The following is a 21,252-nucleotide window of genomic DNA, read 5'->3' on the forward strand; positions in this document are numbered from 1 at the left end:
AAAAGTGTGGGATTTTGGATAGAGGCAACGTAAAAGTTACAAGGCATTATATAGCTGCAACTTATACTGTCAGCGTACCGCGAGCCCTAAGGCCATCTTCGAGCGGTAACGACGGCCATAAGCAACGAGATGATGACGGACCAGATGGGTGGCAGGCAATTTCATGCAGTCGGCGTAAAGGTACAACAAAACTTGCAAAGATAATTATGTTTGTTTTGTAAGCTGCAAACGTCTGCTAACCATTTAATGGGTGCAGCACGGTTGCATAAATAATATGTGACATCGTAAATTGTTTTGCACAAAGCACTAGCATTTGTAAAATGTGTTGAATTGAATTGTATTATTTTTCCTTGCAAGCATAACATTCGTATTGGGTTTTTATGCAATCGTTTTGTCATTTCTTTCCTTTTTTTATTTCATTTTAAAACAAAAAGTGTGTATTAAAGTATTAAATAAATACCAAATCAGACCCATCAGAACTACATAGTTGACGAACGAAAAGCAAAACATTGTAATATGCATGATATTTTACCTTACGCAGCCGCAAGGAGCATTAAAAAGGTTCACTTTCTTTTGGAAGGTCACACCTTTTACTTTTCAGTTGCATGGTGAAACATGAATGGTTAAAGAGGTGTAAAGAGAAAGATCTCTTCTCCATCTCGTTTCGGTTTGCATCTTTCTCTCTCTCTCTCTCTCTCTTTCTCTCTCTCTCTCTCTCTCTTTCTTCCTCGTAATCAAGATAGTGCTTGCGTAATCGTCACATTATCAAATTCAAAATATGCGAAAGCTTAAATGGAACGTAATAATAATAACACCAACTAAAGGTCTGCAGATCCGTTCATAATTAATTAAATTATCGTTTTCTACTGTGACTTCGGAGTTCATTAACATCAACTTATTTTGGGTGTTTTGGATCCAACCTGTGAGTATGATGAAAAGTTTTCTCTTTCTGATCGATGCAGAAATAACTATTTTTTGTATAAAGTTCATAGTTTTGATAACAACAAATAACAGAACTTAGCAATACGGCCAGGCCGTCCCTTATGAATAAAAAAAAAATAAAAATAACAGAACTTTGTGGCTTACAGGAGTTTCCATACCACTTTTCGTACCGAGACTTTTAGTAAACAATAAAATATTTTTCATGAAGCAACTATCAGTTTCGTGCATCAGTTACAATGCAAGTAGAATGTAGCGTTAAACTTTTTTTTAAATTTCATGAAGATCGGCCTAACCGTATTACTGCTTTAACAATTATTATTTGACACTTGGAAGAGGGAATTATTGATTATTGGCTTGTGTTTAGAATTCAAAAGTAACAACTCTTGGATGTTTCATACTTATTACCTTCCTTTTGTTCAATTGATCATTTTACTAAGGGGTTACAGCTTCAAACAAATGATTTATTCCCTCGCCCTTAACCTTTAGTAGATACTTTGGTAAGAGTGTAGTAGCAATTAATTTTAAAGGCAAAGTTTTACATCGAATAACCAATAATAACAGGCTTACCTTTAACTAACACATCTGATTATATCAACGCATAATAATACAAACAGTCAGTATTGTTGTGTGTAGTTGCGATTCATCAACACGATGGAAAAACAAGCGTTGTTACGTTTAACTTTAACAATTTGAATGCTGCATACAACGCCACAATTGTTACAACGTTTAACGTCCATTCGTTTACGGAAACGGTTTCAAAGTCGGTTTTACTAACAAACACAAGAAGTCACTGTGAATGAGATATAACAGCATGACAACACTGGTAAAAATTCGTTTGTCAAACACATAAATCTGTACTACCAAATCACCAAAACGTAAACACAGTTCTAATATGAAACAACGTTTAAATAACCAGTCATAACCAAGATATTTAACAAAACTTTATTGTTTGCACTGCAAGTGAGTGTTCTGCTCGAAACATTAATGCGCATTGGTCACGCGTAATGGTTTAACTTTCTTCTCACTGACCAGTACACTGAGTACACGGACCGTATACACACTTTGGTGACTTTGTCCACCAAAGTCCACCTATGTTATGCTTTGTTTGCGTGTCGTTTGTTTTTTCTGTTTAATTTCCCGACAGTTTCTTCCTTTCCGGTTATGTTCACGCTAACGTAACAATGGAGAATTGCATTTCTTCCCGAAAGATATTCGCACCGAATAAAGTTAGACCTCTCGCACCTAAACCATAACTGCTTTAACACCCTTTAACCACACCACACGATGAGAAACTGTACTACACAGTGGAACGTGTTAATACCACGAGGGTTTTGGTAGAAATGATCGCGAAATAATGGACCTCACTTATTTTTAACATTTCTTTCCACCGGGAACCGATCGGTCGTGATGCTGTGCCTCATGGAGCGCGCGAGAGAGAGCGAGTGCGTAGAGAGTGTAAACAACGGTTAAGATCTACCTTTCTGGAGGGCTATCCGGTAGTAGTTTCTCAGTCGGTTCACAGCGAGAGAGTTTTCCATCATCTCACAAAGCCGCACAACGGGCAGAGAATTTGGATGGTAAAATGGAGTACACATCTGGCGGAAATAAACCGGCTTTTCTACAAAAAAAAAAGTTACCTTAACAACGTGCTGCTTAATGCTCCATTTTTTCCCCATAATTCGACTTGTGTAATATATAAAAAATATATTTTCTATATCTTTTATCTGAGAATGTGTGTAAGTACAAGAAACGATACTGTTTTTATTGATGTATGTATATTAAAACTTTTTTGAAGCACATATGCAAGAATGCTACTGAAGTAATATTGACAAACATAAAAAGATGGCAAGCCCAAATTACTAAATACATTTAAAAGTTACAGGAAAACTATAAGAACTATTCAAATAAAATGAAACGTTTAGCAGTTATCAATAAAAAGAAACATAATCAGTTAATCAAAGGAAGAAAGAATTAAGGTTAGAGAATGGCATAAAGCATAAAAAAGAACATTATTGAACTTGCCAACAAACATAATAAATTCACATCGTCATATTCATTACAACTTACTTCTTTTTTATACGACATTCGAGGGAACGGGATGGGATTTAGATGGGATTTGATACCGATTCAGTCGTTACAGAATTGGTCCATAACATACTTAGAACACTTAATGCGATGGTTGATTGACCATAAAGCAATTCATGCTAATAAACAGTAAATAAATTGACAAAAGAAGGAATAAAATGTACAATCTTAGTAAACAAGTTAGAAAATCAGGTAGCACCATAGCAAAAGTAGTCAATGAAAACCAATGAATGAAAAATACATACACAGTTCACACATCTTTTGTACTTCTTCTTTTGCTTCGAAAACCTTCGGGATTACCTCAAGTATCATCCAAACCATTGGTTCTCCATTTACGTATCAATAAAAAGTAATTCCATCCGGAAATGGTAGCTCTAGCCGTACTTGGATAGTAGTAACAACTAAGAAGAAAGAAGTTCAAAAAAAGGAAATGACTGCTAGACCCTCCAGCGCCGATGGTTATATCCCACACACGATAGAAAGATGAAAAACGGATAAGTTAAAACATCGTTCCCCCCGCAGCTAACTAACGTGCTGCGGCACCAAATTCCCTGTGTACCGCTGTCACCCAAAACTAAAGCAATTATTGAGAAACAGTGGCCTACACGTATCACCGTTGTACACTCATTGCGTCATGAGTTTATCTCCCATCCAGCGTACCTTCATCAGTTCGTATGCCTACAAAATCGGTGGGACGGAAAATGAATCAACTTTATCGAGTCATCAATCATGCGTAATAAAATAATAATTAATGACGCAACCGTTTCTCGTTGATCACGATTTTCCGATCGACGATGCATGTGACAAGTTCCTACTTCCCCGCCACTATGGGCAACTTTAAACAAAAACAACGAAAATACGAAGGGCCTGCGCAAAACGCAACACATCCGCTTGGCTTGCTTGGGCCAGCCAGCGTTGTAACGTCGGCAAGCAAAACGGTGCGTATCAAAATTGTTACACTTCCTACTTGCACTGAAAATTATGCAAATTACTACTCCTATACCCGTGAACCAGATTACCGGAGCATGCATAGATTGCACGATAACAAGTTTGCAAAGCGCGATAAGACAAATCATGCATGCATGCAGCGCTGCATATATGCACAAAACCAAAGGATCGTAATATGCATATCAACTGTGATAGGAGGCATTTATAACAAAGTTTCAGAAATAACTAAACCGTATGATGATTTGGGAAGGAAAAAACTTTAGTTTTCTTGGTTTTAATTCCATTTTATTTTCCGTTTACTACTCTTTGGTCATCAATCAGATGCAGGGATGCCGCATACAGCAACCTCATCATATTATTATATTTTTTGTTTAGTACTTTGCTGACTTTTAGTTGCTACCATTAAAGTTTTTAAAGTTTACAAAACTCCCTCAATGAATTTCACAAATGAATTTCATTATTTTGCTTTGGGGTACGCATTAAAATTCACTCAGCTTCAATTTTAACCCGATTTACTAGTTGGAAAAACGTCATCATCATACGCTATTAATCAGTAATGAAGTGTTGCTATGCTTTTGCTATTGATTGTCAGTAAGCTCACCTGTACTGAGTGAGAATTGCAAAATGTAATTCATCCGGTGTTATGAACCCACACATATCCATCTAAACTAATGCACTCTCGTGAAATTAACGTTTCTCTTTATGCACCTGGCGATTCAATAGCTCGCATTCCCAGGCCTTTAGGCCCCCGGTTAGTAAGGCAGCATGGGTGTGATTATTGTGCTTTACACCGAAGACAACATTACAACAACAAAAAAAAAAACTAAAAAAAAATCTCCCCTGTTCTGTCGCAAGAAATGCACTTTTATCGTTCCATCTACAGAAAACGGAATTGAAATCCGGATTCAGATAGGAAGTCGATCGTCGGTGCAAGCGGATTGCCGGGAACGCCATTTTTGCACTTAGCCGTACACATATTTTTGCACGATATTATTTTACGGTCATTCCTGCTAATGGTTCGCTAGCACTGACAGGTCTGGCTAAACCGGCTAAAGAGACGTGGTTCGCGCTGTAGTTTAACATTCGCGGAGAAATGCGCAAAACCGGCAAGATGTCATTGATATAAGCATTGAATCGATCGGGCGACGCAGCAAAACTGCAAAGTAATGTATGAAAACAGTTCCTTGGCAGTGCAGGTTAGCGTGATAAAAGAAAAACAAGTGTCAGGAAATAGGATTGGGTGCATTACTTTCGTATTTACCTTTTCGGAAACTTTGCCTATCACTTTAAATGAATCGTGGAAACGGACCACAACTTCCGGTTAAGCTTCCTTGCTCCAAAGGCACACAAGCTGTTAGGATTTCGGTGCTTATTTCGTTCCAATCTTGCAGACTAATTCCCGTGCTCCTCCACCTAGCTTGTATTTGCTTCCCGTGTTACCTTGGAAAGTCATTAAACTACGCTCATCGTATCAAAATGGAGAAATATTTGGTCCAAACATTACCGTATACTGACCTACATTGCATAACTTTTCGTCAACCGTCAATCCGTTTGATTGTGTGTTGTCAAATCACCAAACAAAAGCACTTGAATATCCCATTTCAAGTCCTTTCCCTTTTCTCCTCCAAGCGCCATTGTCTACGACCTTTTCTTCCTATACTTTGACAACACACGCTCGCAGCACGCCAGTGTACGAAAGTGTGCTGTGCTTTCTTTCACATAAATTTTAATGATCCATATTACCGAAACGAAAGGCTCCGCCAAAATCGATTACGAATTTTCACTCTCACTTTCTTCGTACTACCTGAAAACCCCACTATCCGAGCAGAGAAGATGGAGCAATGAGTGGCAGCAGCCCATTTGGCTGCGGGACAGCCGCTGGGCTATATTAGCGGTGATCTTTCTGTTTCGTCATCCGCTTAGCGCGACCCTCATCTGCTGAACAATCTGCTGTGCTAAATTGGAACAATTTTATGTTGCTGCTTGGCGTTGGCATGCTTTTGCAAAACAGTGTAACCCCAGACGATTGTTCGTTTTAATTTGATTAAAAAATATAATAAATTTTTAGCGTTCCACATGGTTAATGGTAGGTGTGAGTGTCAAAAACGATGAATGGATTGCTAACTGTTAATCGAAACGAGAATCGGATGCAGGATATCAAGACTGCATAAGAGAATGTGGACGACGCAAAAACGGCGCTCCATACTTGCTGTTTCTCACTGCCAAAAAGGATCGACAGCAGTGGTCTGCATTTCACTTCACGGACTCGATCTGATGCCATGTACTAGTATCTACAAAAATATCAAACCCTTTCACGCGCATGGAGGAGAGCATCGCATCAAGTCTCACTGAAAGAAAGCAGCCAAAGCTTTGACCATACAGGGCAGTTCAACACATACACAGACACACACACACTTTAACGATCACGACCAAGGTAAGGTCGTTGAGACCAATGCTACGTGCGATTCTTCTTGGGCTATCGTTACGTCTTCAAATGGATCGATTGTGTAATCACATGCGCCCGGACTCAACATCTTTTAACTGCAGTTAACATGTCTCAGTTAGGCGGTACGATTAAATGAAACAGTTAGCCCTACGGTTGTTTTGCCGGACCGGGAACCAGTTTTGACGGATTGGAATTAAACGTTGCCGATCGTATGTTCGAGCAAATGTCGAGTTCCTGCATCAAATCCCATCCGGACCGATCGCACAACCCTCCCGAGCTACCATCTGCAGAAGATCGAATGTTCGATACTGTTGAAATTGGTTGGATTGTAGATGCGATAGAGTCGAGAGTCTTCACACGGCAGGACCGGCCAGCAAATCCCATCTGGATCGTGTTCCCTTGATTGATGAGGACCGACTATACAACTATGTGGTCTTAAGTCTGAGTAATCAATCATACGGCATGACCTCGGAGGTCGTTAAGCCAAGAAGAAGACAATATAGTTCGTGTGAATTATGTATTCTCTTTCGGTATTTAACACAAAAAAATCTTTTCGCTTTCACCTTTAATCGTCACCAAACAAATAACACTATACACGACGGCAAGTGAACCTAATTTAGGTAAATCAAAATGTTTTCAACTATAACAAGGTCTACACGTCTAACGTATGCATTAAGAAACAGTCCTGGACTTTGTCCTTGGGGCCAGAAAAAATGTTTTTTGTTTGCCTTTTTTCAGTGAAAAGATCGACTATTTCATCAATTCTTCCGTGATTTCGGTCATAAAACGCTACAAATACATTTGTTCTCGTTTTCCTATTGGTCCGGAAATTTTCGATTGAGCGAAGCTGAGACACATTTATTTTTTGCAACGCTCGCTTTGACTAGATGACGAGCACCACGACGTCATCTTGGTGGACAACTTCTGGGAGGTATCTCGTACCATAAATCACACCGGGCATAGATGGATGCTGCTGATTTGCTCGGTCGCTTAAAATGGCCAGACGACCAATCTTCCGCTCAAAAGACTTTCCTTTGTCCAGAAGTGCCAGAATCTTATTAACATTTTCTATAATCGCTGTTTAACGGTATGCGTTAGATGTCATACACTCCAATAAAATCGTGTGACTCAGAATCTTCAAAAACAATTCTTCCATCGTAAGTGCAGCAAGCAACATTTTTTTCAATAATATTTTTTATAATTACTTTTGTAAGTCAAAAACAAGCATCAACCACAGCTGATAATGCATTTAGGTGCATGACACAATGTATAACATCGAGCTAATTTCAAACCAGATTTTTGTTTTCGCAAATTAATCTTCTGTTGAGGAAGTGGTGCGATAATTATCTTTTCCCACCACACTACCGGGAATGGCGGCTGTTCGCTCCAAACCAAAGCAGTGTAACTACTTTAGGCCACGAAGGGTAAAAGATTACGTGATAGTAATTACTGATACCACGCCATGCACTCGCAAGCTTGAAAGTTTACATTCCAGCCGGCATGTCACACGGACCATTTTGCACGATTTCCGTCTCTTTCTGCACAGGAAGTATTTATCAGGATCCGTATAAAGACGCACATGTAATGCGGTCGATGATTCAAAAACAAAAACTGGAAAACAGATTTTTGCCACAGCGTTTCGCGGTGTAAACTGCTGCTGCATATGCCGGTACTTGGTTCCGGAACAAATTTTAAAACCCTTTTTTGGAACGTCAAACCTGTTGTCGATGCCCGGTGTCTCTACTGAAAACAGAAAAGGCTACATTCGAGAAGCTGTTTTAGACGGCATAAAGACTTGACTTTGTTCATCGATCGATTTGGTGTAGTGGGAAGGTATGCAATCAGTAGTACTTTACCTGTGCTGAGACTCAAGGCTCAAAACGGCAAATAGGAAAGCAAATAGAGTGTAGAGATTGTTTTTCCAAATCTTGCTCCTGAGAGTGAACTCATAGTTTCTTAAATTTTTAATTTGTATAAATCCATTTAGTACATGCGGGACTTGGCCTTCGGATTGCTTTTTTGAAACAATAAAATAAATAAATAAACAAAACTCAACATTCTCAGATACTGACATATTCATAAGATTTTAATGTTACTTACTAGTTCTGTATACTTACAAACTTATGAAAATCAGAACGAAAATCAACAGGCATTTTGCAATAATCTCAAAGAACAATCTTCAAACTACAGCTAATTAACTTTTGCACATTGCAAATCTGTTTTAAAAGCTACTCCAGCTACAATAACTACTACAAAGCCAGCTGAAGTGCATGATTGAAAACGAACATTACTCACACCCACAGTGTTGTTCGAAATTGTGCAGACATTTGCTTTGCAGTTCACAAATTTGTCATGGCAGTGTACATCCCATAAATCAGTTCGCACACGCGCTAATACGTCACGACTTTTCAGCGCTTCGGCCGTGTACTCTTCCACCCATAAGACTGAAACGAAATTCATCAGCGCGTTGTGATTTGTTGCACGCGCAAGAAACGGTATTAATGAGTATTACATATCAGATAAATTAGCTTTCCGTTCATGCAATAACCAAAAAAACCACCATCCGACGCATTTTATGGGTAACAACACTTTTTTAGGAAGTTTTATTTCACTACTATTGTACTGGAGAACGGATGCACTGTGATCAGTGGCAATGTAGAACTAAATATAGTAGAATTTAAAAACATGTTGCATTTAGCCACAAAATTCACCACAAGAGTTACGCAAAAGAGTATTATTAACATATGTAGTAACATAGAGTACCTCAAGGATGGAGTACATCTAATCAAATGATAAGTATAAAGCCACTTTACCAAACGGTTCCATTTCTTTCTGGTTCCAATCGTAGTGTAGACAACTTTTTAACAAGCCGACCATCAAGTTCATTTATTTTCAACCTTTACCATCTAAAGTACGCGTCAAACTCGGCACACTGGCGAGCTGATCCACACCATTCCGTTTCTATCAGAGCTGGACATTCAACACCACCAAGACGATGGTGTTGTAGTACGTTGCGGGTGCGATTTCTTTTACCCAGCCCACATGTCTTGCTGCAAGGACTCCAGGCAGACCACGCACTAACCTGACAGTCTTTGTCGGAGAGGATATCGTTGCCGGTACCATTGTCAGTACTGGGCGATTGCTGTTGGTTCAGCTTTCGCAGCAACTTCGTGCGTTGTTTGTACTTGAGTTTCTTCACCTTCTTGTGGACGTTGTTGGCATTATGGTATTCTTTAATCTACGCACACACAAAAAAAAGACACAATACAATAGATCTCGATGAGCAGTCCGTGTCGACTGTGGTACAGATTGGCGATCGTTAGCTTACCTTGGTGAAGGTGACATGTGCGATTGGTGGAAGGTGTTTGATTTCTGGATAGAAAAAGCTGCTAGCGAAATGAAGCGGATATCGGGCAGTGATTCGTTCCACCAAACCACGCGGATTCGTGGGCCATTTCGGTGAGGTAAAGGTAAGACCACTGCTCGTCCCTGCGTCCAGTGGATGAAGTGGGGTCGTCACCTTTTCCAACCATCGCCCTCGCGAGCACAACTAGCGAAAAACAACAATCAGAAATCGTATTATTACAATATTTCTACGCTGTTCTTACACTTCACGATTGTTCACCCATGAACCTACATTGAAGGAATTCAACCCAATAAACCAGTCTGGCGAAGGTATTATTTTCGTCATAAAAGATACACTCGAGTGTGTACCGTCGACGAAAAACGTTGCCTCACTTTCGCCCTTGCCCTTACGGATCTTAGGAAGTCGAAACTCATCTAACAGCAGATCCTGTTGAGCTGCCAACGATTCTTCCATTGCGGCAACCTGTCCAGTCTCCGCAAAGGTTGCCACTGGCACCGACGCTGGGTGTTTCAGTTGAAACAGTTGGAAGCTGTCGTTGTGTGTTTGACCTAATGAACCGATGCAAAAAAAAAAAGACACGGTCGTGTGTAATAAGCTAATTAGTAAAACGGTTATCATATGTCGACTCAAGCGTAGGCATTAGTTCCTAGTTATTACTTCGAACACGTGCATGCTTAACACCCAAGTGTTATAATTAGCTTAGAACTTACTATAAACCTTGTCATTGAAATAAAGATCTTTGTATGTTCATCGTTACAATTTGTGACAATTATTATTGGCATTTAAAAAATAATAACATTAAAACTTCCATTCTGCTCCTAAATGTCTGTTTTTCTATCTGCTGACTCATCATAAACCTGTTTTTATGCATGGATCTTCTATTTTAAACATACGTTGCATTTGTAAACAAACAAGTTTAATGAATTATTTTCACACTCAACAAGCAACGATCGATAGAACATAGAACAACCTTCAGCAACGAAATCTCTTACCAAATGTCATACTCCATTGTGGCGGCGGTCGAAATTCTGGATAGTGCTTCGGAAACAGTTTTTTCGACCAGCTGGTTACCAGTTTGATGCGGTAGAAAACCAGCACCCCAGACTTGCGACAACTTTCTTCAGAGAAAACGGCACCCCCGATGGGATTGCCAGCAGCCATGGCCCTATGCACGGTTATGGCCACCATCGAGAGCAGAAGGACCAGTTTGGTGTGCATTATTTTTGTGTTTGTTTTAGTTTGCCCGTAGCCCAACTTCACCGCTTCAATCACGATCGCAACCAGAAATACACGACTAACGCCAATCAAGTGCCGGACTTACGGTGGTACGGCGAGATGCAGGGCGACGCAATCCGGATCCGCAATTCAGTTACAAACTGCCGACGGTAGGTGTGCCGTGCACGACAGTTCGGTTTTAAAGCAACAAGGGAACACGCAAACACATGGCACAACCACTAGATGTATTCAAGCTAGATTCGTTTTCACCTTTCATACACGACGAATACAATCAATGTGTTGGAACAGGCGGTTTGCTCGGCCCCGAACCTGCACCGATAGATCAATCAATCAATTCCACTTGTTAACTTGGCTAAACGCTAGGACGCTCCCCTTTCGTGCTGCACGTCGTGGCGCCAAAGTACGCTAGGCGTACGGAAAGGGGTTAAGGGAATTTCGGTCGATCGGTCGGCTACGCACGAGAGCTGCTTCACAAACGTTCACAGCTATCGTCGGCTTACGCTGGTCGGCTAACGCAACCGTTCGCAACCGAGTCTGTGGACTGTGACAACAAAATTCTATCCGCCACTCACAGAATCCACCGAAAGACTGATTCATCCACCGACATGTCTGGTCGAAATCGGCATCGGACTTTAAAAAAAAATCCTTAACCACACTCCTACCCTGTCCCATGCCGATGCGTGGTACGACAAAACTACAGCCATAAGGTACAGTTCGTTATTTATAAACCATCTGCACAAGCTTCATTCTCTCCATCACAAGATCTTAGCAATATCTCTTTCCCACAAACCGACGATGGTTTGAATGTTCGTGATGACCACATGCATATAGATGCCGCACGTAAAAGACGATCTGGCGCGGCTAAATGTCTCGTTCGATCAACCCCTTGGGCAGGGGTTGCCAATGTTCAGTTCACCACAAAGCGAATATCTTTTGCACGAAGATCTATTGGTCCACTCTGTAAATAGTAGTTTAAGTCAAACAACAGTTACTACAAAACGTTACATATTTTTTATATTTTTTCAATAACGTACAATTTGCTATCTTCCACTGTGAACGGACTCTATCGTAAGTAAACTCTATCGATAATCAATAACTGAAAAACTGGAGAGTACCTAGCGCCTAAGCCAAATAACGGTTAATTTACACCTGGAACGATCATGGTGAATTTTAATTATCTATTGATTGTTCATTTATATTTTCTTATATATACTGCTTAGAATACCTGACAAAACCCTACACTGATCGTCGAACTCATCATTCCAACAAATTTCATACGTCCTACACATCTATGCATAAAAGTTCAATCGAAACAATACAAGTTGCATCAGCTTTCGATAAAACTTTGTGCTTAATGGTTTACTAAATGATCTCCAAAATCTGGTTAAGGCTTCCTGTGAAATAAATTACAACTCCTGCACGAGTGATACAAGCGACCAAAACGGCATGCAAATTATGCTAAACCACGGACTCCAACATTCAACGCGTGTGCCAACATTACAACAACTTCCAATACAAAACTATTTGGAGCTTGGCGGCTTTAGGAGCAAGAAATTTATTTAAACGATGCTCGGCACGACTTCTTTACCAATTCAATCATTTCTTCTACGCATCGAAGGTGTGATCAACACCACAAAATCCTTACATCCGATCGAATCTCCACCAGCCAAAACATACAATTAACTCGTCCAAAACAGTGATGCGTTACTATGAATGGAAGGATACTGCTTAACTGTGCAGTCGAAACAATAAGTTGATTGAGTCAATAAATAACTCGTCTTCAAGAGGAGCGCTAACACTGTGTGCTCATGTGAGATGAGTAGTTCTCTGTTGGCTGTGGGAGCGCCGGTAAGGGTTATATTTCGTTGATTAGCATTTAAATAGTGACATTTATCTGGACTTGCGCGATCAATGAGACAAGCAGTCAGTGGAACACGAATGGTTTCCAATTTCATACCTACACCTCATGACCATGTACCTCGCTTTGACGCGTTCGAAAAATTGGTTTCATAAATTGTAATTCCTCCACTTCCAGTGATTCACCGGAAAAGTAAAAATACATGCTCTGAGGAATTTGCCATGCGTGTAAGAAATTAATGGGTTATGATAACGATTGCGCTGTTCATATCATTTATACAACCATCATAGTACAAACGTACAGCCCAACATGATTTTTGAGAGTTATTTTACGCAATTTTAACCAAATCACATCACTAATGTAATGGAAAACTCTCTTTCTTCTAATGACTTATTAGTTCGCATCGAATTACACCACGTGGCAGGATAGTCTTCTGTTACCATGAGAGAAACGTACGGATGGGTTTTGATAGCGAAATTCAAAAAGTCTCAACGCGGCGGCTAGACAGCCGGATTTTACTAGGATTTTTCCATGAGGGTTCAGCATTATTTAGCTTGAGGGGTGCCTTCACGCAAGATTTTTCAAGATTTTTTGTTCAATGACCTTTTGTTATAGAGATCCGCTCAACTTTTCACAGTTTTTACATCTTATTTGTTATGTTGAAACAGAATATTACTTACTGAATTAATAGACGCTGGAACTTCTTAGCTTTGTAATGTTCGCGTTCAAGCACGCTTCGCTCAATATGCCAATTGTATTGCGCCGTAATAAGCCAATTCAACATTCCGGCTGTCCTTGTGGACGACCTTAAAGGACTTTACAATTATTATGTAATGCAACAAAAATTATTTATTATTTTATTTACAATTCTTTGCTCTACGGCAGATGCTAGAGTATTGTCGGGACCAGATCCCTACGCACCACCTGTCCATTGACTTCAAGGCGGCCTACGATATCATGGATCGGACCGAACTATGGAACACCATGCAGCAGTACGGATTCCCTGGGAAGCTGGTACGGCTGCTAAGGGTCTCTATTAACCGGGTGCAGTGCAAGGCGAGAGTTTCAAACATGCTTTCGGAATCGTTCGAATTCCACCGGGGTTGGAGGCAAGGGGACACCCTCTCCTGTTTGTTGTCATGCGAAGCGCGGGCTTTGATATTCGAGGCACGATTTTCATCCGATCTCTCCAATTCCTTGGCTTCGCGGATGACTTCGACATTGGGTTGGGGATCAATGCGACGAAGACAAAATACCTGCTGGCCGGATGCTCTGATAAACCGTGATAATGCCCGACACGGAAACAGAGTATCAGTTAGCGGCGACGATTTCCTGGTGGTAAAGGAGTTCTGCTACCTTGGTACAATCGTAACTTCGGACTAAAACGTAAGCAGCGAAGCTGCATTCCTCAGGGGAACGTGTCTACTAAGGACTCCACAAATTTCTGCGATCGTGAAGACTTCAACAACTCACGAAATGCACGATATATCGCACCTTGATACGTCCGGTAGTCCTCTACGGGTGCGAGTCTTGGACTATGCTGACGGAGGACGACAATGCACACGCCATTTTCGAACGGCGGTTGCTAAGGACTATCTTTAGCGGTGTGTGCGAGCAGGGCGTGTGGCGAAGGAGAATGAACCTTGAGTTAGCTGAGTTTTGGCGGTGTTGATATCCTGACGGTAGTCAAAGCCGGAAGGATACAGTAGCTGGGGAACGTGATGAGGATGCCGGACTCATGCCCCACCAAGAAGGTCGTCAGCGTTCGGTATGAGGCGTAGAGGAGCTGTCGGAAATCGGATGCAGTCGGGCCAAGGCCAAAAGGAAATACATAGAAGGGAAATGTTGTGACTCGACCTGCCGAGCCCTGTATTATTGCAGTCACTCACAGCTAACAGTCCTGCCAGCGTGTTTATTTGTTGGTGAGAGCAGTCCGGTAGGTCTGGGCAATGTGATCGTCTAGGGCAACGAACGGCAGATGATTCGGTTACCTTCGTTTTGGCTTAACGACCTCTAAGGTCATGCCGGCCATGGTATGGCCTACTAGACTTTTCCCGATACCGCAGTACCGCAGTTGGATAGTCAGTCCTCACTACGGGGGGACGGTCCGGATGGGATTTGAACTCCGGTCCTGCCATATGAAGTCCGTCGTGGTTGTCGCCTGTACCACACGGCCGGCCCCTTTACGGGAGGGAACACTACCACCAATTCCTCCCGGAAGAAGCCGTCGCAGTCGGCCGCCACCTTCTGATCGGAAGTTAGCACGGATGCGGATACGTCGTCGTCTCACAGAACGTATCCGCAGGCAGGCGGCGAGAAACACCGGTCCTATTATTCACAGGACAGATCGCGAGATACTCACCACAGCGGACCAGGTCTCTATAACAGAGGCCGCTTCTTCAGACCGTTGAATGAGGAGTAGTGCACTTCAACGGTGGGTGTGCGGAAGGGGAAGCTGGCGTACTGCGGATTGTGTAACAAAATACGGCGTCAAGGTGCAATGCAACGCATCATTTAGCCATGGAATCAGTCCCTCGCGGGAATATTCCATGGTTACGGAGGGCTAAGAAAAGCTAAGAAAATGGTTGTTAAATAGTGAACATAAAATATAAAAAAAAACCTACCAATTGTTTAAAAAAAACCTGGCCGACCCCAAGAATGTTTCCCTCTTAAAGACATAAAAGGGAGGTTGAAATGTAAATAGGAATAAAAGATGAACGAAGAACGAAGACGGTTAAATAAAGTATTAATTGATTAATAGATTGAATAATAACAATAGATTGACTATAGAATAAAATTTTTTAATGATTAATAGATTGAATAATAACAGCATCCTGAGTATAGGATTTTCTTAATTCCAGGGGGATAGGGTGGTAGTTCAACATAGTAATGAGCGTGAAGACGTCTAATCGCAATGCGTGTGCAATGCGATAACTCATTGGATTTTTTATTAAACCAGGGGTCCGACAAGCTGAGTTGGCCAAAATCGCGAACCTAGCATGTGAACTTGGGAAGCACGACTAATCGCGCTTCCATTGATTGTATAGTAGTACCTCACGGGCAACGAAGAACGAGAAAAGGGAAGAACACTACAGTTGTCAATACACAGATGAAGGAAGTTAGAGACACACCAGGTGGAGAAACAGTTAACAAATAGTTCGAGACATAAGCAGTCGGGAGTACTATCACGGAGTAGTATCGGGAGTAGTATCCATACGACATGAAATTTATACGAAACTTTATTATTTATTTTATTATTAAACGAAACTTTTCTTCCTTCATCAAGTAGAAACCACTAGTACGGTGCTATCCTATATCCAACCCTGGTTTTATGGATGTATGGAGTTCCCGAATTTCTATTTACCAACCGACATAAATGTAGTATAGAATGTAGTAAAAATTCAAATTGATAAATAACAAATAACATAAATTGTCTAAAATCGGCGGCTACAATTACGTCATTCTTAAATTTAAAATCTTAAATGTAATCTTCGGCACAGAACAAGTCTTTCAATATCATTCCCCAATATTATCAAAACAAATGTTCGGAAGGCTTCAATCTAATGCGTTATTCCAAACTCCCGTTGAACTTTTTCAACCCAAATTAAGAAAATATTTTTAAAAAATCGCCTAAACAGAGAACACCATGAACCATCCTGATAAACATTCTTAAACGTTGACTTCTACCGAAGTTGTAGAAAAAAAATTGCAGTTTTGGGCTAGTCGTAAATCGACTCGATTTTACAGCAACGACTGGTAAAATTTATTAGGCAATCTTCTGTCGGAGTCGCAGTTGGAGCAATCTTCATGGCAAGAGCTATCTTTTACGACAATCATGGCTAAAGTGATACTTAAATGTCAAATGCCAAATATTTTGTTTTAGAGTCTAGAAAAAGCTAGTTTAAAATTACCTATTTGTAATTTGTATTTGTATTGTTACGTCACGTAGTAATTGTTCCACAGATTCACATGTGGGTATTGCACAATGTGTAATTTTTGCATTCTGGTGTACACTTCACCTTGTGCAGTATGATAAAATTGAATACAACACACATACAATAGTGTATTTTTATTCTAAGAAAAAAGCCTGGACGTATCGTAAAGTAAATACGTCCTTGAAATTATTCAATCGAATAAATAAATGGCTTGTTTTTATCCCATATGAAGTGTTCGGAACAAAAATAATTAAATTCTCAAAACTCCCAGTATTTGCTTCACATCCATTGCAGATCTAGATCTATTTCCGTTTAATAGCTAAATGACCCCCTAGTGACCAACCACCCATGAAGTGGAGAGCTTAAGCCAGACTGAACATGTTAATACGATACTGAATTCTTAACGTCGGAATTGCTATTCAACCAGAACTAACAACAAATATAAAATTCGTTCGATGATGTTGCCCAATGAGTTCGTCTGGTTATTCCCCACCGTGATAGAAATTAGGTAACAATTTGATATAAAACCAGCTGTTACAAAAACGATAAACTTCTGTCTCGCGTGAGGCATAGCTTGAGACATGCTCGATCTTGACCCACTCTAACCTTTTACACGCTGTTTAATTTCCATCTACACAATACCATTTAGAAGAGTATGGATAGTCGTCCCACGTAAACATAAGTCAAAGAAATAGACCTCCTAGTATTACAAGCAAATTTCCAAATTTCGTTGCCTCTGCCTAGCGCAATTTAGTTGTAAGTTCTAACAAAATAAAATAAAATAAACAAATAGATAACATTACTTCAAGACTGAAATTAACATGTATATTTTTTACATTTCAATCGGATTCTTCCTGGGAGTTATCTTGCTCACCGTCACTGAAAAAAAAAAAACAAGAAATACGCGTTGTTAGTCTATTTAACGAAAACTGTAACTATTTCATTATTACCTTAGCTTCACTCCTCTTTGGCGAATGTTTCGATAGCCTTTGGGTTTCGGTTCCATCTGCTCTAGGTTTACGACTTTTTCTGGGACAGTCTCCTCTTCACTCGTTTCCTCCGAACTCGGTGGGCACTCTCGTCCGGCAATGCGAAATACCTTCTTTTTTACTTCTCGTTTGTACGCTTTCCTGCGCAATGAATATCGCTTAGCCCCCATTGAGTCTGGGACCTCTTCGGCAGTTTTTAAACTCGGACGTGAGGGTCCCTGATTTTCGAAACTTCGCAGCATGACTCCAAGTGAATCAATATCATGGCGCAGGCTTTGCATCAATGTTGACTGCGGTATTCTCTCACCAACGGTGGGTTCTGTAGCAGATGCGCCAGTATCTTTTGTTGATTATTATTTTAAAAGCAAAAAAGGGCAAAAATAACAATTGAAATTATTGATCATTTTCATTGCTTCTCTTGAAGATTTCTTAACTAAAATCAAACTTGTTCACACATTTTTTACGCATATATTTCAACTTAGAACTGCAAGTTGCCTTATTTCTCAGTACATGGAAAGTATTTGTTTCAAATCGCCATTAAAATGCACATTGTTCCAATCATTTTGCGTATTGTCCAGGTAGTTATCATAGTCATGCAGTTCTTTTGCTGCACCACGCTGCAATAGGCAGGAAACCGCATCGAATGTGGCGTGATCGTTTTCTACTACACATTTTGCTTTTACCCAGCGATTGTCGCGATGCTGCCAAATCCTCAATGCTGGATAGCGCATGTTAATCGAAATAGCCCGGTTATCGATCACGGCAATGCAAGCATCACCACAATTTTCGGCTATTTTATCCGCAATCCGTATTCCCGGTGCCCGCTCGAAACGGTTGTCGTAGAAATTTTCGCACCCGACGTAGTAACCAACAATTTGTTGACCCTTTTGAGCTGCTTTTGCTTCTACCTGCAATGATCGAAATAAACAAATTTTACTACTACAATTAAGTACAAAAATTCGGAAAAGTGCACATTCGGAAAAAGTTCAACCAACATACCTGAACCATTGCTACTTCAGCCATGGGTGACACGTGAAGGCACTGATGGAACAGAGGTACCACATCCACAATTACATTCGGTTTTCCATTTACTGCCAAAAGCAGTCCGTTCACGGCTAAATGGGGATACTTCGCCGCATGCAGCATTATTTTGCAGTACGCACGGGCATCAAACATTGTTTCCGACATGTTTAGATATTGTGAAAAGTGGGCAGAATACGTACGATTTGTTTTTCATTAATTTGGACCTAAATGATTTGACAGCTATTTGACATTACATCCCCCAGTGAAAAAGCTTTATCAATCGCTCTCGCACCATAAGCTGACCAAATGAAATTTAGCCATTTAAATATTTTGCTAAACTGGCGGGTATGCCGATACGCAAACTGAGCGGCTATTCTGGGTCACGAAAAAAACCGTATTGAACAGTAAGTACTAACACAGTTTTATATTGTTTGCAACACATGAATTTCTCCTAGAATATGCTAGAATGCACATGCTAGAATATTGTTATGCATCCTTCTTGAACTGAATCTATTTTATCAATCAAAACAAAAAATACATATTAAAGAGAACTTACCATCAAGCGCCTCTTTCATTTCGTTGTAACCCATTTCAAGAATCTCCATCGCGTTGATAAGTCCACCAGGTGCCGTCAATGTAAGGAGCTCTTTTTCCAAATCCTTGCTTGTTCTCAATGGTCCAGAACCGTCAAAGTTATTACCACAGCTTTTTAGATAAAATCTATCAAAACCCCGCTCTAGTTCGTCTTGCACAAACCCAAATGCATCTGATTTGAACATCTTCCACAATATAACTGTTATTTGTGGCAGTTCCTGACCGTTGTATGGACGCTTAGCAAAATCTTTCATCCTACGCCACTCAGTTACTGTGAGCCGTATCTTGCAAAACATAAATAGCGGTTGCTTGAAGTATAACGTGTAGAGCAGGTAAAACGATGCGATTCGTTCAAACTGATTGTGGGAACTAAAAAAACACTTCTTAACAGTGTAAAACATTTCTCCTAAATATTCCGCCATTTCCGCGTCCGTATTCCGCCCGCTGGAACAAACAAACAAACAAACAACATGTTTACAGGACACCAAACCGATATGCGTGTTGATCTTACTAAAAAATATACTGGAAATTGGTTCTTTTCCATTCCTGGCAAAAGGTTTGATAGTCTGGCACCTTCAACTTGGAAAATTCACTTAAAAACTCCAAACAATCGTCACGAAAACCACTTGATATTACACTTGCCATGCCGCTCTTTGTTGTTTGTTTACGGTTTGGCACAATGCTCACTACTAGTGAAAAATCTATATCAATACTTGGAACAGACGCTTCCAAACGTCAAACGTCATGAATTTGTTTACCTTCGACAGTAAAGCATTATTTGCGGCAAGCAGCATCATTCAATAATTTGTTCATCTTTTCTTTCCCAAAAATGCCGTACGCCAATCAGCCATCGGTAACAATATCCGAGCTAACTGATGAAAATGTAAAGTTTATAGTAGAAGACACCGAGTTAAGGTAAGATAATCTTGTAAGTTAGTACGAAAAATGCTCTATTGTTTGGTTATATTTTGTGATCTTGTTTGTAGTGTGGCAAACAGCTTGCGCCGGGTGTTCATAGCAGAAACGCCAACTCTGGCAATCGACTGGGTTCAGCTGGAATCAAACACAACAGTGCTGGCCGATGAGTTTCTAGCACATCGGGTCGGGTTGATACCACTTATTTCCGATGAAGTGGTGGATCGTATGCAATACAGTCGTGATTGTCCCTGTTTGGACTTCTGTAACGAGTGCAGCGTTGAATTCACCCTTGATGTCAAGTGCAACGAGGAGCATACACGACACGTGACAACGGCTGATCTGAAGTCCAGTGATCCTCGCGTGTTGCCAGTTACATCCAGACATCGAGACGACGAAGACAACGAGTACGGAGAAGGAACGGACGAAATACTAATCATTAAACTTCGAAAAGGACAAGAGCTGAAGCTGAAAGCATACGCGAAGAAAGGGTTCGGCAAAGAGCATGCCAAATGGAATCCTACCTGTGGTGTTAGCTTTGAGTACGATCCGGACAACGCAATGCGGCACACCTTGTACCCAAAGCCCGACGAATGGCCGAAATCAGAACACACCGAGCTGGATGATGATAAGTGTAAGTTAAAATTTGTCTTCCAACTATCGTAAAGTCCTGCGAGCATTTCTGTTGTTCTTTTCATTTTGTAGATGAAGCGGATTATAACTGGGAGTTGAAGCCAAACAAATTCTTCTTCAATGTTGAATCTTCCGGTGCTCTCAAGCCAGAAAATATTGTATTGATGGGAGTGCAAGTATTGAAGAACAAGCTGTCCAATCTTCAAACACAGCTGAGCCACGAAACGGATGTGTTGGCAATCTAGGAGTATATTTGGTGGTCCGATGTAAACGCCACATGG

General features: G+C 40.6%; 6 protein-coding genes across 6 annotated transcripts in view; 2 read left to right on the forward strand and 4 right to left on the reverse strand.

The window, feature by feature from the left end:
* The window catches only part of LOC126559576 (COP9 signalosome complex subunit 9), a 194,968-nt gene that overhangs the window by 119,270 nt on the left and 54,446 nt on the right, over positions 1 to 21,252 (forward strand). The gene's annotated exons all lie outside the window — the stretch shown is intronic.
* LOC126558181 (uncharacterized) overlaps positions 1 to 21,252 on the reverse strand; it is a 407,024-nt gene that overhangs the window by 87,231 nt on the left and 298,541 nt on the right. The gene's annotated exons all lie outside the window — the stretch shown is intronic.
* On the reverse strand, positions 9,304 to 11,029 carry LOC126558429 (spondin-2). The gene is made up of 4 exons (XM_050214444.1): positions 10,781 to 11,029; positions 10,059 to 10,336; positions 9,750 to 9,971; positions 9,304 to 9,659 (listed from the first exon to the last, which is right to left on the reverse strand). Exons 1-4 carry the CDS (start codon positions 11,004 to 11,006, stop codon positions 9,321 to 9,323), a joined length of 1,065 nt encoding a protein of 354 aa, XP_050070401.1. The 5' UTR covers positions 11,007 to 11,029; the 3' UTR covers positions 9,304 to 9,320.
* LOC126567317 (uncharacterized) lies at positions 17,657 to 20,091 on the reverse strand. Its single transcript, XM_050223545.1, has 4 exons — positions 19,935 to 20,091; positions 19,385 to 19,867; positions 17,768 to 18,130; positions 17,657 to 17,696 (listed from the first exon to the last, which is right to left on the reverse strand). The coding sequence occupies exons 1-4, from the start codon at positions 20,066 to 20,068 to the stop codon at positions 17,657 to 17,659; spliced, it is 1,020 nt and encodes a 339-aa protein (XP_050079502.1). The 5' UTR covers positions 20,069 to 20,091.
* On the reverse strand, positions 18,272 to 19,089 carry LOC126559128 (ER membrane protein complex subunit 8/9 homolog). Its single transcript, XM_050215243.1, has 2 exons — positions 18,806 to 19,089; positions 18,272 to 18,714 (listed from the first exon to the last, which is right to left on the reverse strand). Exons 1-2 carry the CDS (start codon positions 18,992 to 18,994, stop codon positions 18,310 to 18,312), a joined length of 594 nt encoding a protein of 197 aa, XP_050071200.1. The 5' UTR covers positions 18,995 to 19,089; the 3' UTR covers positions 18,272 to 18,309.
* Positions 20,252 to 21,216, forward strand: LOC126558766 (DNA-directed RNA polymerase II subunit RPB3). The gene is made up of 3 exons (XM_050214827.1): positions 20,252 to 20,338; positions 20,410 to 20,972; positions 21,044 to 21,216. The coding sequence occupies exons 1-3, from the start codon at positions 20,253 to 20,255 to the stop codon at positions 21,214 to 21,216; spliced, it is 822 nt and encodes a 273-aa protein (XP_050070784.1). The 5' UTR covers position 20,252.

Source organism: Anopheles maculipalpis, chromosome 2RL (assembly GCF_943734695.1).
Source record: "Anopheles maculipalpis chromosome 2RL, idAnoMacuDA_375_x, whole genome shotgun sequence".
NCBI classification, from domain to species: Eukaryota; Metazoa; Arthropoda; class Insecta; order Diptera; family Culicidae; genus Anopheles; species Anopheles maculipalpis.

Coding starts and splice junctions, on each gene's coding strand:
- LOC126558429 (XM_050214444.1), bottom strand. CDS start 11,006: ATGCACACCAAACTGGTCCTTCTGCTCTCGATGGTGGCCATAACCGTG. Junction 10,337..10,780: donor ACAATGGAGTATGACATTTG/GTAAGAGATTTC, acceptor TCGGTTCATTAG/GTCAAACACACAACGACAGC. Junction 9,972..10,058: donor TTGGGTTGAATTCCTTCAAT/GTAGGTTCATGG, acceptor GTTTTTCGCTAG/TTGTGCTCGCGAGGGCGATG.
- LOC126559128 (XM_050215243.1), bottom strand. CDS start 18,994: ATGTCGGAAACAATGTTTGATGCCCGTGCGTACTGCAAAATAATGCTG. Junction 18,715..18,805: donor CTGAAGTAGCAATGGTTCAG/GTATGTTGGTTG, acceptor CGATCATTGCAG/GTAGAAGCAAAAGCAGCTCA.
- LOC126567317 (XM_050223545.1), bottom strand. CDS start 20,068: ATGGCAAGTGTAATATCAAGTGGTTTTCGTGACGATTGTTTGGAGTTT. Junction 19,868..19,934: donor AATTTCCAGTATATTTTTTA/GTAAGATCAACA, acceptor TGTTTGTTCCAG/CGGGCGGAATACGGACGCGG. Junction 18,131..19,384: donor ATGAAAGAGGCGCTTGATGG/TAAGTTCTCTTT, acceptor TGGCGCATCTGC/TACAGAACCCACCGTTGGTG.
- LOC126558766 (XM_050214827.1), top strand. CDS start 20,253: ATGCCGTACGCCAATCAGCCATCGGTAACAATATCCGAGCTAACTGAT. Junction 20,339..20,409: donor GTAGAAGACACCGAGTTAAG/GTAAGATAATCT, acceptor TCTTGTTTGTAG/TGTGGCAAACAGCTTGCGCC. Junction 20,973..21,043: donor CGAGCTGGATGATGATAAGT/GTAAGTTAAAAT, acceptor TTCATTTTGTAG/ATGAAGCGGATTATAACTGG.